Source organism: Silurus aristotelis (genome assembly GCF_946808225.1).
Source record: "Silurus aristotelis genome assembly, chromosome: 25".
Lineage (NCBI taxonomy): Eukaryota > Metazoa > Chordata > Actinopteri > Siluriformes > Siluridae > Silurus > Silurus aristotelis.
The window spans coordinates 17,378,762-17,396,186 of record NC_139598.1 but is presented as its reverse complement, the minus strand read 5'-3'; the positions used below and the strand labels follow the sequence as shown (position 1 = coordinate 17,396,186).

The following is a 17,425-nucleotide window of genomic DNA, read 5'->3' as shown; positions in this document are numbered from 1 at the left end:
AGTAGAACCCGACCTGAACCTCTGCCTCAGGTGTTGGAGCCCATCTGATTTCAAGTTTCGACACGTGTACAAAGTTATTCAAAATTTTATGTAAAGTGAATGATATATATTTTGTGATTTAATGTATTATTAAATGTGCTTATAGTTATTATATTGAGACCATAATTACTTATTAAAGTGGTAGTTGTTTACTCAGTTATTGGACTGAAGGAAAATCTTGTGTGTTTGTTATCTAACGTGTTAGGGATGCCTTTGAAATCCTCTCAGAGTTGCGTTTTCAATGATCTGGCAACCATTAAGATGTTGAGGAGCAGTCAGGACCGAGATCGGAACAGGGACAGTGAGATACCTCCTGCACCATCAGCATGTCAGACCAGTGTGAGCATGTGACAGGATTCGTGCTGTAAACTCACTCGCTTCTGAATGACATAAAAGGTAAGAAAATAACAGATGGCAGTTTTTTTGTGGCTTCTGTAGATGACTTGCATCATGTTCTGGGTTTTATTCCTCTGCCCTGTGCATGTGTGCTGTTCTGACTTTAACACCGATTTTGACCTAACACAAGTTTATTATAATATCATATACTATCATAACTACAAGTTTATTATAATATCAATATAATATCATAATACATTTAAGTGCTTATAAACAGATTGTAATGGAAAACTGATCATGAGTATTGAATGTTCTTATCATTTAATTGTTAAGAATTAATTTTGACTTTGCAATTAGAGATTTATTGCTTTTTCTGGGAAAAAAAAATATTTACCATTTAAGATTTGTTACTATAAATATATATATATAAAACACAATATGGACCAAAGGATATGTGGACAACTGACCATAAGTGCTTTTTGAACCCCAATTCCACATTTAGTCCCATTTGCATTTTATTGTAACCTCCACTCTTCTAGGAAGATGTTCCACTAGATTTTGGCATCTGCCTGCAGAAATCTGTGGAGATTGATTCAGCTCCAAGGGTGTTAGTGAAGTAGGGTTCTGGTGTAGGTGAGGTGAGGAGGCCTGGGGTGCAGTCAGCGTTCACATTCATCCCAGAGTTCTTTAGAAGGTTTCTATAGTGGGAAATCGTCCACTCCAACCCCTGTAATGCATATCTTTACGGAGTTGGCTTTGTGCACAGGGGTATCGCCATGCTGGAACTGGTTTGGGGTCTCCAAGTTCAAGTGAAAGAAAAATTTAATGGTATGGCATCCAAGGAAAAGTCAAGTGTCTATATAATACTATATATATATATATTCTGGTTAAGAAGTTGAGGCTTAGACTATAGTCAGATCCTGAATTGTATATTAATTTGAGTTTGATGCTTCCAATAAAATGTTCAGCAAGGGTGTGTATATATCACACCTGTCTGTATTTGGACGGGCAGTTTAGCCCAGGTACTTCTTTGACAAAATGAGAAACTGTGTGTATTTTTATATAAAGGACAAGAGATGATGATAAAGGAAACTAACTTTCCAGGAATTGCGAGATAACAAAGATTGCGCGATAAAAATTGTCATTTTTTTTTTTTAACCTGTTTTCTCTCTTAAGATTAATATGAAGGCTAAGCCGTGGAGTGTGACGCTGCTGTGCTTCGCGGCATTGTTTCTTTTGAGTGACGTCAGAAGTCAAACCAGAAAAAAACAGACGGACAACCTGACCACTGGAGATGGAAACGGTAAACCAAAGTCGTGTGTTTAATCTCATTTATAAGTAGATTTCCAGTCTGTTCGATGTTTTAAAACCTGTAGATGGAAACAGATGTTAAAATCACTAACACCCACGTGTGTTCTTTGTGACTGAATATGTGTTTCCTGAGCAGCGGCCACGTGCGTGCTGGACTTGGCCTTTCTCCTGGACAGCTCGGAGAGTGCCATGCTGTACCGGTTTGAGAAAGAGAAGGACTTTGCGAGCTCGTTTGGCTCCCGCGTGGTGAACATGCGGGTCCACGGCTGGCACTTGATGCCCCGCCTCGCCGCTCTGCAGTACAGCAGCTCCGTGTCCGTCGTGAGGAGCTTCTCAGACTGGAACGGTTTGGACGGCTTTCTGAATGGGGTGACCTCGATGGCCTACATCGGGCAAGGTACGTACTCTTCCTACGCGATCGGGAACGCCACCGGGCTCTTCATACGTGAGACTGACGACCGGAGCGTCAGGGTCATGCTGCTGATGACCGACGGATCCGACCATCCACGGAATCCCAACATCCTGGCTGCCACCAACGAGGCCAAAGGTCACAACATCAGGCTGTTCACCATCAGCTTGTCGTCACAGGGCAGCCATAACAACGCCAAGCTCCGAGCAGTGGCTAGCAGTCCGGCGGAGCGTTTCATGCACAACCTCAATGATCCAGACCTGGAGGAGAGACTCCTTCAGGAGCTTGTAAGCTGATATGCGCAGGGTGATACAATTTCATGATACAATGTCAGTTTCATTCTTCATACGAATTCTGAATTTTGTGTTTATCTTTCAGCATAACGTTATTTTTAATATAATAGTAAAAAATTCTGTTCATCGTAAGAGATATGTACATAGAATAATCAGTAATTGTTAAGGCTACTGATCAGAAGGTCGTGGGGTTTGAGCTTCAGCACCACCAAGCTCTGCTCCAGGGGGGCTGTACCACAGCTGACCTTGCTTTCAGTCCTGTACAGTTTCCATGTACATGAATGTCTGGGATTAATGGTCAAGTCTGATGCCACAATGGCATGGATTGTGCTGTATTTTGCATTAATAAAGATTCTGAGAAGAAAAAATATCAGCGGCAGACAAAAGAGAGTGTCGATAAGCTCAAACTTGTGGGTTAAACATAAGAAAAAAAACTCTGCGTGGACAAATGGCTGTAGCGCAGTGTGTGGTGGAATGTTCCAGAAAATCTGTTTGTGTGAATATTTGTTCTATGTTAGTAATGAAACCGAATGCAACATATCATTCTGTTATTCAGATTGAATATAGTAAGGGGTATTCCACAGCCAGGGGACTGGATTCCAACTGCTTCCTGTGCTTCATCTCTATTAATGAAGCGGTTGGAGTAAACTCCTAGTGCTGTTTTTCGCTCTATTTCTCATTTAAACGTTTTTCCTTTTTAAAGTTTGTCAAATTCTTCTTGCTCCTCGAGCCATTTCTAAATCACCGTATTCACTTATACAGTGAATACACAAACTCATTAAGGTTGTTAGGAAATGTGTACAATAGCTGTTTCAAACTGTATGGAAATGGATCGGGATGTTGCTACGGTTATAGCAGTTTATTATCAGCGCATTTATTTAGAATGCTGACAAATGCAAACTGGCTGCGTGTTCAAGGGTCTGAACTCACGCCTGAATTCCCACCCAATCAAAATCTAGCATTAAGACCATGGTATAAAAAACTAAATAATTTTACTAAATGAAAATAAATGAATGAAATCTCACAAATGTCCACAAGAAAACTTCAAAAGAAAGTGGAACAATGTCCAAGACGTGTGGAGGTTATTATAACAGAAGATAGATAGATAGATAGATAGATAGATAGATAGATAGATAGATAGATAGATAGATAGATAGATAGATAGATAGATAGATAGATAGATAGATAGATAGATAGATAGATAGATTCTATGTTTATGATTACATGCATCATAATGTTATGTAATCGAATACCATTATGTAATTATGTAACAATGTTCGGACTGAACAGGCACGAATAGGAATTATTTGTATTTTTTTCAAGGACGATTTATTTTAATTTTTTTGCAAATACAAAATGCATTGTACGAACCTAAACATGGTGGAAATTTAATGCTGAATATAATACATCTCGAAACGTTACAGAAGTTTGTGTCTGAATATTTACTACATGTTATGAGTGTTGCGTTTTTCAGTGAAAATAGGCCACGGCTTTTTTTTGTCTCATTAATTTTCTGAAATATTAACTATCTAATTTAGTTTTATCAGGTGGCTGTAGAGTCGTCATTGATTGCCTCTCGATTTGGGAAAATCTGAATCACATACATAAGATAGAAAGCTTTCCAGAAAGTTCCACAGAGGGACTTCCTGTCCGGGCCAAATTCAAGATTCAAAATGTAATTTGTCACAAACATAATTATATACAGAATTCATCTTGCAGTGAAACGTAAACCTGATCGGCTGCTCATTAAATTAAAGGAACTATAAATATATAATAAAACGTGTTACTACTCATAATAAGTGCAAAAAATGTGCTTTCGAATAAAAAATTATTTCTAATCAATTTTCTCTAAATATTCTTTCTTCTTTCAGGAAAAAGTGGTCCACAAAGATGTAAGTGTTTTTCCACTTTCACTACCGATTTATAAAACTGCGCATCACACACACTTAATATCCAGGTTCTGTTTTCCAGTGCCCACGAGTGCAAGCGTGTGTGTGTGAGAAAGGAGGCCGAGGAGCTCCGGGAAACCCTGTGAGTGTTTCTGCAGTAATGATTTGTGGTTTCTATAGCGAGTGGTGATGAGGAGTGAAGATGATCTTCATGGGTTTGTTTTAGGGGAAAAAAGGAGATTCTGGTAACGACGGACTGCCGGGACCCAAAGGTGTAAAGGTCAGAGTTAAGAGTTCATTAGCGTTTCTTACTGTATACTGTACTCAGATAGCAGATACACAACTAATACACACACACACACACATACACACACTAAATATACTGAACTCAGATAGCAGATACACAACTAACACACACACACACACACACACACACACACACACACACACTAAATATACTGTACTCAGATAGCTAGTGCTCAATCTAACTAACACACACACACACACACACACACACACACACACACACACACACACACACACACACACACACACACACACTAAATATACTGTACTCAGATAGCAGATACACAATTTAATACACACACACTAAATATACTGCACTTAAATAGCAGATGAGGGTGTGTTCATGGTTTTGTTCAGTAATTTAGGTTCCTTTAGGTTGCTTCCAAAAAACACAACAGAGAACCTAAGAACCTATGAAGGTCCTAGATAATGTAATACAGTACAGTGTGTAAGCGTGAATCCAGACGTGAAATTACGAGTGATAATGGGTAATGAATTACACGTGTCGTCGTACCGCAGGGAGGCACGGGACCTGCAGGACCCCCAGGAATAGATGGGCCTGAGGTAAGTCCTACACAACTGCAGTCCTCATTAGAGATTATTATACAGTAATGTATCTGTGTCTATTGCTATTTGTGTGTGTGTGTGTGTGTGTGTGTGTGTGTGTGTGTGTGTGTGTGTGTGTGTGTGTAGGGAAGACCTGGTTACAAAGGTGATAAGGTAAGAGTTCTATCTCTTACAACACACAAGCATGAACTCCTCTGTCCTGAAGATGACTGGAAACATCACAGCTTTATATCAGACTGTTAGAAAGCACTGATACTGGAGACTCATTCCATAAATGTTAAATATCCCATGTTTTTATCCGTTTACGTGACACATCGATCACACAAGCCCATATGTAAGCTGTTACTATAGTAACAGTAATACAGTATAATGACGCTGATAAAGAATATTAACAAACAACTTCCGACCAATCGGAATCCAGGATTCGGTAGCACCCTGGAATAAACTTCATCTACTGTATAAATGTGGACCAAATACCCAGAGAGCAAGAACAATGGTCAGTTGTATTGGTAATTACATGTTCGAAATATCTGCAAGAGTTGCATCTCATGCTTTATGTCCTCATAATGCTGTAGAAACTGTTAAAAAACACAATCTTAAATGATCCTGTGTAATCCTTAAATATGTGAGTGTCTTCTAGGGTGACAGAGGACAATGTGGAGCTCCTGGATTGAAAGGAAATAAGGTACATCTCTCTGACCTACTGCACCTCACAGATCAAACGATTAAAAATACAAAATCAAGTGAAATATTGTACTTCTCAGGGCGTTGAAGGACCTCTAGGACCCAGAGGAGTCAGAGGGGAGCAGGTAAATATCAAACCATCATTAGCTTGTTCCATTAATCACCATCTGCGTTACTTTAGGAGAAGTAATGGCACCCGTCCACGGTCCTGCACTTATGGAATGTGAGCAGAGGATAAACTCGTAATCCTGTGCCAGTGGGCGTTTTGACACGCCGAATGCGGAGCTGTGGGACATTGTGGTTTAGACTTAGTTCTCCGGGATTAAACTTAGAATGTAAAAATGTAGACATGTCTGACACATTCCGCAGCGAGGTCTGAACATCCGAGTCCTCAGAAAGCACTGATACTGGAGACTCATTTCATAAATGTTAAATAAAACACACATCTTTTCACAGGAGAATGTATCTTAAACGTATACGTCTCGCACGTTTCTATCCGTTCATGACACACCGATCGCAACCAGAAGCTTGGTATTGTTTAACAAATGCTTTATCCTAACTAACAATGGAGCTAAATCACACACCTCGATATTGTTGTTGTTCCTACCTCAATCCAGCTAGTCATGTTAGAAAGAATCTGTAAAATAAAAGGAAAACTTCAAGTTACAACTTTATCTCCGAGAAATAGAAAGCACTGATGCTGGAGAATCCTTCCATCTTCCTGACGTCAATATATGCGCTACTGACGGAGATGCTGTAATACTTCAAAGTACTATTTACGTCATTACTTTTTTGTCTGTCTTTTATTCAGGGCCCCCAGGGGCCACCAGGGGACGAAGGACCTGAAGGACAGGAGGGCCCCAAAGTAAGAACAAAACTTTGTTGAAGCTCTTTTGCAGTGAATAGAGCTACGGTTGTTACGCAACACGCAACACAGTCGGGTATTATCGGTTTCACGACACGTTTTATCTGTGGATTATCTACGGTCGCTATTCGGAGGGGATTTCCATACCAAAATAAAACGCTGTGTGACACAAAGAGTGCTTTGAGAATATTCCATACCGTATTGGAAGCTAAATGTGAATGAAGCTTTATTCTCAGTAAAGGTCAGCGTAGTACTTTTTAATTTAGCAGGACAGACATTTCATTGCCCCTGTTAGATCTGCCCACATCGAGCACAAAATAGAATAAAACGGTCAGCTGGTCTTTGAGGTCGTATACAGACTTGTGTAGAGACGTTTCTAAAATATAGACTTATATCTTATAATTATAACAAAAACATGGAACGTTTTAATCAAGTTAGCGTGACATTCATACCATCTAGACAATTTTGCAGTCTGTGGCTATTAGTCAGAGCATCGAAATCAGGTCGACGACATTATCAGTGTACACCAGCTACAAACTAGCGACCTCCTATGTAATTTGTTTGAAAGTCTTAAAGTGTAATCTGAACGTAGGGAGATCGAGGACTTCCCGGAGCGACTGGACCTCGAGGAGATATCGGCGTTGGATTTCCAGGCCCTAAGGTGAACTGATGCGATTTATTGTATTAAAGGTCGGAAATTAAAGTCCATGAGTTTTTTAGGGGTTCAGGTCATATTTTTAAGTATCGTTACGTTTAAAAGACCATTGCTGGGTCCTTGAGCAAGGCCCTTAACCCTGAATTGCTCATCTGTATGACTGAGATCACTTTAAGTCTCTCTGGATAAAGGCGTCTACCGAATATACTGTAAATGGAAATGTTTAGAACAGGGCAATGCATCTGACATAGCAAAGCATCACTTTTTTTTTTATCGTTTTGGCCTTTCGTACACACCAAGAAGGCGATTTCAGTCAACGAAAACGCAGCTCTTATCCAGAGCAATCTGCCAAATGCTGTGAATGTAAACGAGACTCTTTTATAAGGAAGCTGGATTTGAACAATCTTGCATTGAAACTTTGTCTTTCTGCACTAGTGATATTACCCAAGATTCTAGTCACAGCTTTTCACCCCACAGTTCTTTTCAGCTTGATCGTTACACTTTGCAGGACGATATTATCCTTTCATCCTGGCCACAATTATTACATAGAAAAACATTGATTTCTATCAAATTTTATTACCTGATAAAAAAGATCTGCTTTATGTCCTACTACTTGTATTTAACTTTGAATTATGCAATATTTTAAGGGGGACAAAGGAAACCCCGGAAGACAGGGTCCCATAGGTCCGATCGGAACAGGAGAACCGGGACAACTTGTAAGCGGGAACTCACGGAAAAATTTCTTAATCTTATTTGATTACTGATAATAAAAGGCTAAATGCATTGTTTTAATTATAGGGACCACCAGGACTTATGGGGCTTCGGGGGCTTCCCGGTTTGCCAGGAGAAGGGCTATTTGGACCAAAGGTGAACAACTTATACAGAATGCAGCCTCGTCAGTTTCTAGATCACACCCACTAGTGGTGGGAGTAGAAACACTTAGCGATAAAATTCAATAAATGATAAACGTTTATTCTTATACCACATTAAAGGTTATATCATGTGCCACTTGTTACCACTGCTTACCACGCTCAAGTCTGAGCTCAGCATAAGATAAAAAAAAATCTAACCTGGGTTTATATCTCAGGGGGAACGAGGTTATAACGGTTCAACCGGAGCACCTGGACTGCCAGGTTTTGGCCTAAAGGGGGAAAAGGTACAACACAATAATAATTATTAATCTTTATTTGTTCTGTAAAAGTGGTATGAAATCTTAAATGTCATTCCTTTGCACATTTCTCAGGGTAATGTTGGGCCCCCTGGGCCAGCTGGACCCATAGGGGCTCCTGGATTGGAAATTCAAGGAGAAAAGGTCTCAAAATATTGTATATAATAAGAACCCTTTCAAACAAATGCTTCAAATTGGATCAAGTTATGAAGAAATTAATCTGATATGTTCTTTTTTATTTTTTCATACTTTGATTTTCATGTCAATGCTACAATATAACACGTGTAGGGAACCCAGGGGCCGATAGGTCCCCCCGGTCCCAGAGGGATCCCAGGGATAAGCATTGCTGGCGAAAAGGTAGGGTCCTTGTGCAAAACGTTAATTAATTGCATGGAAACTAAAAAAAAAATGCAGTTCATACTGTGAACTCAAGGTGGAGGCTATGCTACATTTTCTCTTTCACAGGGAGATCCTGGTCTTCCGGGAGAACGTGGCCCACCAGGACAGAAAGGCGTCGGAGAGCCAGGAGCCAAGGTGGGACAAAAAGGATGAACAAAGTACTGGGGAGTCTGAATTGGGTTTAAGTCTTGACTTAAGATTACTTGGACACTCAGGTATTTTGCATAATTAAACATGTAAATAAGTAATTTCTTGATATTCTTCTACGTCCTGATGCATTTAAGGATGGTCAACTTATAGACCTTTGACTGGAGATGGATGTGAGGGTATGATAAGTCAAGCTTGACTTTTACTGAAGAGGTGACAATTTTAAAGTTACTGCTAAAGAAATTCAGGATAAGTGAAATTTACTGGCCTTATCTTAAAAGAATCTGATTTAGTTGGGGAAAGTCCTTATCAGATGATCTGATGATCAATGTAAAGTCTGATCAATGTAAAGACAGAAAAACATATTCTTCCTATGGTCTGGAGATCAACAGGGCAAACCACAGCAGTCTGCAGGTATAAATCCAAGAAAGGACTATTGTTGATGCTTTCAGGGTGGGAGGGGCCGACTCTGTTTCCCCTGTCCATCATAAATACATTAGTCAATGGCTTCAAACTTAGTAGATGTATTATAATTGGGAAGAGCTGACTGGTGGATGGGATGAGTGAAATGAGTGAAAAGCCTTTAACCTGTCTCTGATTTAGGGTGAGTTCGGCTTGCATGGTGTCCCAGGAAAGCCAGGTGCTCCAGGGGAAGACGGAGCGAGAGGACAAAAGGTTGGCATGTTCACATAACGAATATACAACCAGCTCCAGAATGCACTATTTGGCCATATACAGTATTATCTTCTTGATGTAGGGTGAAGCCGGCGTTCCTGGGCCTAGAGGACTAGAAGGACTACCTGGTAAAGGTCTACCTGGAGAAAAGGTTTATGTGATGTTTGAAATTCTTAGGTCCTAATATTGTATTACAGTTTAATTAGGACAAAAAGTGTAGACGATGTTGTTGAAACGATATGTGCCTTATTTTTAAAGGGAGAGCGAGGAGAGAGAGGAGCCAGAGGACAACCGGGAGTCATCGGGCCGATTGGCCTAGTGGGGTCCAAGGTAGGGAGAAAAAAATTGAAGGGTTATATTTATGTAAAATTGTTCTAATCGAAATAAATTATAGCTGGGTGTTTCTAGAAACTTGTAGTTTTATTTACTTTAAATCATGTCAAGGTCGTCCTGTTATTGAGTCATGTGACAGTCACTGTTGTGCTGTTTAAAGCTATTTTAATGAAAATCTTGTGTAGGACTGGATGGTTAAACTTATACCAAACAGTTTGTAGTTTCACCCCATTTCAGAATGCAAGTCAAAACTTGGATTGTGTCCTACATCTTACAGGGAGAACCGGGAGTTTTGGGGTTTCCTGGGCCAACTGGACCTCCAGGAATTGGGTTACCAGGCAGTAAGGTAAAGTTAGATTTCTGTGACCTGTACCTTCAGTCAGTGTAGTTAATTAAGTGGACATGGCATCTCATTCCTTGTTAAATAATCCCAAATTCTGGAATCTAATTTTGAGTGTATTCTCGATAGGGGGATCCTGGACTGCCCGGATTTCCAGGACTTACTGGAGAAACAGGAATAGGGATTCCTGGGCCAAAGGTCAAATTTTAACAAGTGTTCTTAAGCAATTAGTTATGAAAGTTATCTATATAGTAACATCAAAACCTTTAACATCTCAGAGGGCATGTACAGATATATTGTCTTCTCATGTGATGTACGTAGCTTCAGTTGTATTGGTTGCATGGGTCGATTACATGAGGGTATCAGAAAGTTTTGAGATTAATAGTGTAACTGGTGCTTTCTGACCTTGTGCGTTACCACGTCTGTGATTTCATCATGAACAGCAAGTTTAAACAAAGAGCAAACATGAATTTCTGTGTGAAACTTCAGCAGAGACGTTCAACATGACATACTTTGACATACGACGACGCTGCAACGAGTTGCTCGAGGTGTTGAGTGGCGCACACGCATCAAGAGCAGAAGAACATCACTGAAAGACCTCAATCCCTAAAAATGTCGAAACCATTCAGCAACTTGTGCATGATGATCGTCGGAGAACATCCACACGATCTCACTTCTGCACCAAGTAGTAGGACATAAATCGCCAGATTTGGCTCCTGTGGACTCCAAACTCTTCCCGAAGACGAAGATGCGACTTTTTTTTAACAAATATAACCTTAAATAATAACATGTCTGATCTTATTGGCAGTCATTACCGATATCAAATTCTAAAAGATCGAGTAAACTTCTCAATGGTTATTATTTTATTAATCTAAGTGAAATGTAGTTGAAGTATACAATTATTAATTTCTCTGTAAAATAGAAACTACAAACATAATACAAATGTATTTTACCTGACCTGAATAAAATAAACGTTTGTTCTATCAAGCACAATTTATTTATCATTTTTCTCATTAAGGGTGAACGAGGACTACCCGGACCTCTAGGACCCCCAGGGCTGAAGGGAGATGGTTATCCTGGATCCCCTGTAAATATACACCTAACTACAGTATAATCACCAAAAGATCTGTTCACATAGTCCAGCTGTCGTTAAGATTATATTTATTACGTGATCTTTAGGGTCCTCCAGGCCCCAAAGGACAACCTGGACAGCCGGGTCCAGAGGGGACAGGCCTTCCAGGACCTAAGGTATGAATAAATTCAACCAAATGTCAAAGTTTGGTGTTTTGCCACTCCAGTATTTGATTCACATCAAAAGTGTGGCCTTAAACTTACTGAAAGATGCTGATTTAGTTAAAAATGATATGAAGTGTGATCCAGTTTGGACTGTTTCTGTTTCAGGGGGATCGGGGTTCTGCAGGTTCTCCAGGACCAGCAGGACTGCCAGGAATTGGACATGTAGGCCTAAAGGTTAGTCATTTACTCAAACGCTAAACAAAACAAAACAAAAATAAGGAACACATGATGAGCAGTATCCTGTGTTGTAAAAGAAAAAAATGGAAAATAGAAAACTAACTTTTTATATTTTAACAGTGAAAACTTCATTTGTTTTCATTTGATTTACAGGGTTCTATTGGTCCGACTGGCCCGCCAGGCCCACCTGGGCTCACAGGAGAGGGAATCCAAGGCCCAAAGGCAAGACGAGTTACCAGTGTTCACTTCAAATCTTTATAACATGTTCTTTATATCTTGTTCTTATGATTCTACAATGTATGATCATAAAACGTGATAAAGCTCTTTGTTTACCCTGACTATCCTCATGTTCATTTGGTCCAGGGTGAGAATGGATTTCAGGGATTAGTTGGACCAAAAGGAGCCCCAGGAGAAGGTTTACCTGGACAAAAGGTACAAAGAGTTCATGTCCTCTTTTGTATTAAGACATGGACATTGTTGTAATGTTGGAGCGTTTTGCAGGGGGACCGTGGGGTTTCTGGAGAACGAGGACGGAAAGGCGACAAAGGAGGACAAGGGGAACCAGGACAAACGGGTCCAGTGGTATGGACCTTACATTTTTGCGAATAGTAAATATTTATGAAAATTTTACGGGGGGAAATAAAGTACAGGCTCAGTACAAGTTAATAAATGTATAATACTGTTTGATGAATACATTTTTTAAAAAGTGTTTGCTTTGCAGGGTCGGCCAGGCCACAAAGGAGAACCTGGTCTCACTGTAAGTCTGATCGAACCACATAGATTTATATTTTATTACTGAATTAAGCTGAGTCTTGTGCCTTTCATTGCTTTGCTCATCCTCTACCTTGCAGAGAGAAGAAGTTGTTAAATTAATTCGATCCATTTGTGGTAAGACGTTTCCATTTTTCCTATTTACTTGCACTTTTTGAACCAAAATCAGACTGACAAAATTAATTTGAATGAAGGATAGGAACAGAGGATTCTTGAGCAACCATTTAAACTTTGCTGTCTGTAAACGCTTTTCGACTGTCACTATAGCGCCACTGCTTTTTTCTGATCGGTCGGAAATTTGTTCTAATGCATATAAACAATTAGGTTTTTGTTTAATTTGCTTATGAAGCTCTTAGTGTTAGTATTCTTAGTAACTTAGTTTTCATTCTTTAGCATTGGTAGCTACATAATAACTCACTTAGCCCCCTAGTGGTTAAATGTTCAATTGTACAGTTAGCAAGGCAGGCTGCTATATATTTCCATTTTTGCAATCGTAAGAAAATTGTCCTCTTTCAGGCTGTGGCGTGACTTGCAGATCCAGCCCCCTGGATCTGGTTTTTGTCATCGACAGCTCGGAGAGTGTGGGTCCAGACAACTTCGAAGTCGTTAAGGACTTTGTGAACAGCCTGATCGACCGTGTGTCTGTCAGGCCCAACATTACGCATGTAGGGATTGTGCTGTACAGCCACGTTACTACGGTGATCGGTGATCTGCATCGACCGCTGACCAGCGACGAGCTGAAATCCGCCGTACGCCAAATGCCCTACATGGGGGAGGGAACCTACACAGGAAGCGCCTTAAATCAGGCCAATCAGCTGTTCCGCTCGGGCCGCCCTGGGGTTCAGAAAGTGGCACTGTTAATTACGGACGGCCAGATGGACCGACGGGACGTGTTCAAGCTGGAGGACGTGGTGCGAGACGTGCATGCCAGCGGCGTCGAGATGTTCGTTATTGGAATGGTCAATCAGAGCGAGCCGTTTTACGAGAGCTTTAAGAAGGAGCTGGAGTTTATCGCCTCTGATCCGGACGAGGAACATGTCTATCTGATCAGTGATTTCAGGACACTCACTGGTATGGGACCTATTTTGCATTGTAACACGACGTTCCCTGTAGCGTGTGACATAGGGATTGTTCATGTACATTCCTGTCACAGAGCCACAATTTAAATTAGAATGAGGAAAATTGTATGCAAATTAGGAATAATCCAGTAAATCGACAAATCGTAACCCTGAGCTCTGACAAATCGAATGCTACACATTTAGTTTAGACACATAGATTTTAAGGAAGATTAAACTCAATATAACAGCATGCTCTCTTTGCCTCAGCATTGGAGGGTAAGCTGTTGGTTCAACTCTGTGAGAACAATGATGGCTTGTTCGGTCAAACCCCCAGCCCTGATCTTCTCCCTGTAACCCCCGGAATCCCATTCTACGATGAGGGACTACCGAGGAGGACGTACATCCCGACCTTTAGAGCAGACCCCGAACAGGTGGCTTCAATCTGTCTATATCTCAGTACACACTTTAACCTTTTGACTACATCAAACGAAAGCAAAATAAGTGTCATATAAATGTTAGTTCTCTGCTAACCTAGCTGCATATACGAGGTACGATACTTCGGGACGCTGCCAGGATGTAACGCATCCGACCTTGTGAGATGCCTTACACTCGCCGGCGGTCGACAGAGTGCAGTTTTTCATGTGTTTTTGGTGTTTCTTGTTTTACTTCTTTTTATCTCCGTTGCCAGACATTGAAACGGAGCGTACTGATTAGTCTCATCTGCTATAGGAGTGCTTTCATTTATCAATTATGTGACGGGAAACATGACTTCATTAAACATGACATATGGCCTTCTTTTAATTATTTTAAGTCAGATAGACATGATTCCAAATCATTACTGGATATGCCAAATGGATATGATCCATCATTTGATATTGAGATCATATAGTTAAGTATAACTGTCCCTCCACTTTCGAAAAAACTGAAAAAGCTGAAAAAAAAAATGTCCATGTAACAATAAAATACCTTGAAAGAATTGCCTAAAATACTACAATCCTAAAACTGCTTTAATAATAAACCAAAAGCAACAATATAATATTCAAGCCAGATATTAATCTGTTATTAATGCCATATTGTTTTGTTATAAAGCAGCCAGAAGCATCAGGAGAGCTCTTACAGAGCACCAAAACTCCATTCTTTAATGGGAAGGACCTGAACAGTCTTGAGCATTTGTGGCGCATCACATACCATTCTGATCCAGAAGATTCCTTACACAGACCACCTCACACCACCAGCACCATCACCACCCCCGAGCCACGCCTAATACTGATTCAGGACGACTTCAGCAAAGGTAAACGTTTCGATTTTTGATGCGTGATTTGCAGCGTGTGACGGGGCATTGTCACCTCACAACTGAGGGCCTTGTTTAGGGGCCCAGGAGTCCAGGAGTGTAAACAAAGCAAACTCAAGGTTAACTACTGCTCTCAGTTCTGTTTCGAATGTTGGCGTGGCAACCGTAATCGCTTTGACACGGAGAGCATGTGTTGGAAATCCTGCGCTGTAAGATAAATCCCCGCTGGCCTTGATGGTCCGATGACCATCAAGGGAAGAAATGAAGAAAGAAAGGCAGCTTGGTGTGGCTGGGACTTGAACTGATGACCTTTAGATCCAAAGTCCAATCCCTTAATATGAATGTTGATTTACATTTATGGCATTTGGCAGATGCCCTTCTCAAGTGCGACTGATATTTTATCGTATCCATACCACTGACAGGGTTACGGATCTTGCTCAGGGGCCCAGGAGTGGCAACTTGGTGTGGCCGGGAGTTAAACTCACAACCTTTAGAGCCAAAGTCCAATACCTTAACCACTTAGCTACCACCTGCTTTAATATTATCTTCAATCCAATTATTTTATTTGAGTCTTCCCTTTTCATCAACTTCACCCAGCTTTAATTTGCATTATAAATATGAAACATTTCCTTCTTTCTAATCTTATTTAAACTGCTACTTTCCCTATGGACACACACTAATATTTACACTTCACCACTAAGGAAATGACTGACAGGAAGTAAAAAATGTTTTTGTGTATATAAGCATATTGTTTACTTGGTCAACACCGAGTTACTTGGTAACATTAGTCATTAATTGGGAATGAGAATTAAAACAACCGTCGTGACATTTTTCTGTTTCCAGACGATGCCTGCCTGCAGCCGCTCGACCCCGGGCCGTGTCGCGAGTACGTCGTGAAGTGGTATTACGAGCCCAAGGCCAACTCCTGTGCTCAGTTCTGGTTCGGAGGTTGCCGTGGCAACCGTAATCGCTTTGACACGGAGAGCATGTGCCGGAAATCCTGCGTCGTAAACTAAATCACCGCCGACCTCGATGGTCTCGCTTTCTTTATTAGTGTTACAAGATCCAAAGGAACACGGACGCAGTCACAGGTGCTTTCACTGGGCCTCATTTATCAAACCTTCACACAAGAAATTAGTTGATCATATGAATGAGAGAACGTTCGTATCACTCATGCATTTATGTACAATTACATATAAATCGACTCATTACAGTTTTTCTCAGTTGTTTCGGAGCGTTTCTTGGATGATTCTTAGCATTTTCTCAAACAGCACCACACAATGGATTACATGCAAAAGCCTGAACCTTTCTGAAAAGCTTTAGTCCATCTCTCAAAAATAAAAATACTTCTGATTTCATTTCCATCAAAATAACAAATCCTTTTTTCATTGTTTATAAACCCAAGAGTTAAAATGTTTAGTCTTGTTGATTAGACTTATATTGATTGTAAGAGACCGGACAGGATTCACACTTTTACTGGGATGTTCTACTGTTCATTCATTTCCTGGTTGTCCATCCATTTTTTCTGTTTCGATCTGTCAATTGAAGGTTCACGAGATTCACATATGACCTTTTATAGAGAAATATTTGGTCATTGGTTGATCTGATGCAATTCACTTTGCAATTCTTTACCCCAAGACACAACTGACTGAACTGATGCCGATAATCTGATAATCGCTTTAATGATGTGCACAAGTGGAGGTTGAACAAGTAGTTTTAAGAATTTCATCGAAATGCTCCGAAGCTACCGAGAAAAAAACTGTAGCGCAAACTGCTCAGCTTCAATGAGTTTTTATACAAGGATGATCCAATCAAGTTTATATCCGGTACATAGTACAATTCAAAGAGGTTCTTTTACAGCAGAAAGTAATGGCACCCTATATAAGGAGAAGGTGTTCCTTCCTATATAAGCAGGTATCCATGCTTTTGCCATACGTTTTAGGCATCATTTGTCTTTTTTTTACCTTTTATAATCTTTTGTGGGTGTGGCCTAAATAAATTCAGCCATGCCATGAACATATTTATGACTGAATTTGCTGAGAAACATTTACAAACGTCGTTAGATTGGTAAATGAGGCCCACTGTAGAAACGGTTGTCTTACAATATACAGTTTCCAACATCGATATAATGGATATGTGACCTTAATATGGATATCTGTCACCTTTATACCCCCCTCCCCCAATTAATTCCAAAGATGTTCAAAAGGCTTTAAGATCAAAGCTCTAGAACATGTCAGTCAAGATCTTCTACTCCAAACCATGGATTTGTGTACAGGGGTATTGTTATGCTGGTTTTGGTTTCCTATTTCAAGTGATGGGAACATTCCATTGCTATTTCCATCTCAGACGTCCTAAACAATTGTGAGCCTCCAACATTGTGGTAACAGATTGAAAAACAAATCACATATAGCTGGAA

The 17,425-nt window shown here is 40.3% G+C and overlaps 1 protein-coding gene across 2 annotated transcripts; it reads left to right on the top strand.

Moving 5' to 3' along the window:
* The first annotated feature begins 257 nt into the window (after positions 1-257).
* On the top strand, positions 258-16,367 carry col28a1b (collagen, type XXVIII, alpha 1b). 2 transcript variants are annotated; one of them, XM_083529480.1, is made up of 35 exons: positions 258-435; positions 1,552-1,678; positions 1,823-2,382; positions 4,260-4,280; positions 4,360-4,419; positions 4,504-4,557; positions 5,103-5,147; positions 5,277-5,303; positions 5,791-5,835; positions 5,915-5,959; positions 6,646-6,699; positions 7,292-7,360; positions 8,002-8,070; positions 8,153-8,221; positions 8,442-8,510; positions 8,598-8,666; positions 8,811-8,879; positions 8,988-9,056; positions 9,672-9,743; positions 9,826-9,894; positions 10,002-10,073; positions 10,354-10,422; positions 10,546-10,614; positions 11,435-11,503; positions 11,596-11,664; positions 11,818-11,886; positions 12,043-12,111; positions 12,253-12,321; positions 12,391-12,471; positions 12,611-12,646; positions 12,741-12,777; positions 13,177-13,731; positions 13,986-14,149; positions 14,808-15,009; positions 15,853-16,367. In XM_083529480.1, the coding sequence occupies exons 2-35, from the start codon at positions 1,558-1,560 to the stop codon at positions 16,023-16,025; spliced, it is 3,459 nt and encodes a 1,152-aa protein (XP_083385606.1). In that variant the 5' UTR covers positions 258-435; positions 1,552-1,557; the 3' UTR covers positions 16,026-16,367. The 2 variants fall into 2 exon arrangements, with proteins under 2 accessions (XP_083385606.1, XP_083385607.1); XM_083529481.1 differs by having other exon boundaries at positions 259-435; positions 14,811-15,009.
* Positions 16,368-17,425: the final 1,058 nt, after the last annotated feature.

Coding starts and splice junctions, on each gene's coding strand:
- col28a1b (XM_083529480.1), top strand. CDS start 1,558: ATGAAGGCTAAGCCGTGGAGTGTGACGCTGCTGTGCTTCGCGGCATTG. Junction 9,744..9,825: donor ACGGAGCGAGAGGACAAAAG/GTTGGCATGTTC, acceptor TTCTTGATGTAG/GGTGAAGCCGGCGTTCCTGG. Junction 10,074..10,353: donor TTGGCCTAGTGGGGTCCAAG/GTAGGGAGAAAA, acceptor TACATCTTACAG/GGAGAACCGGGAGTTTTGGG.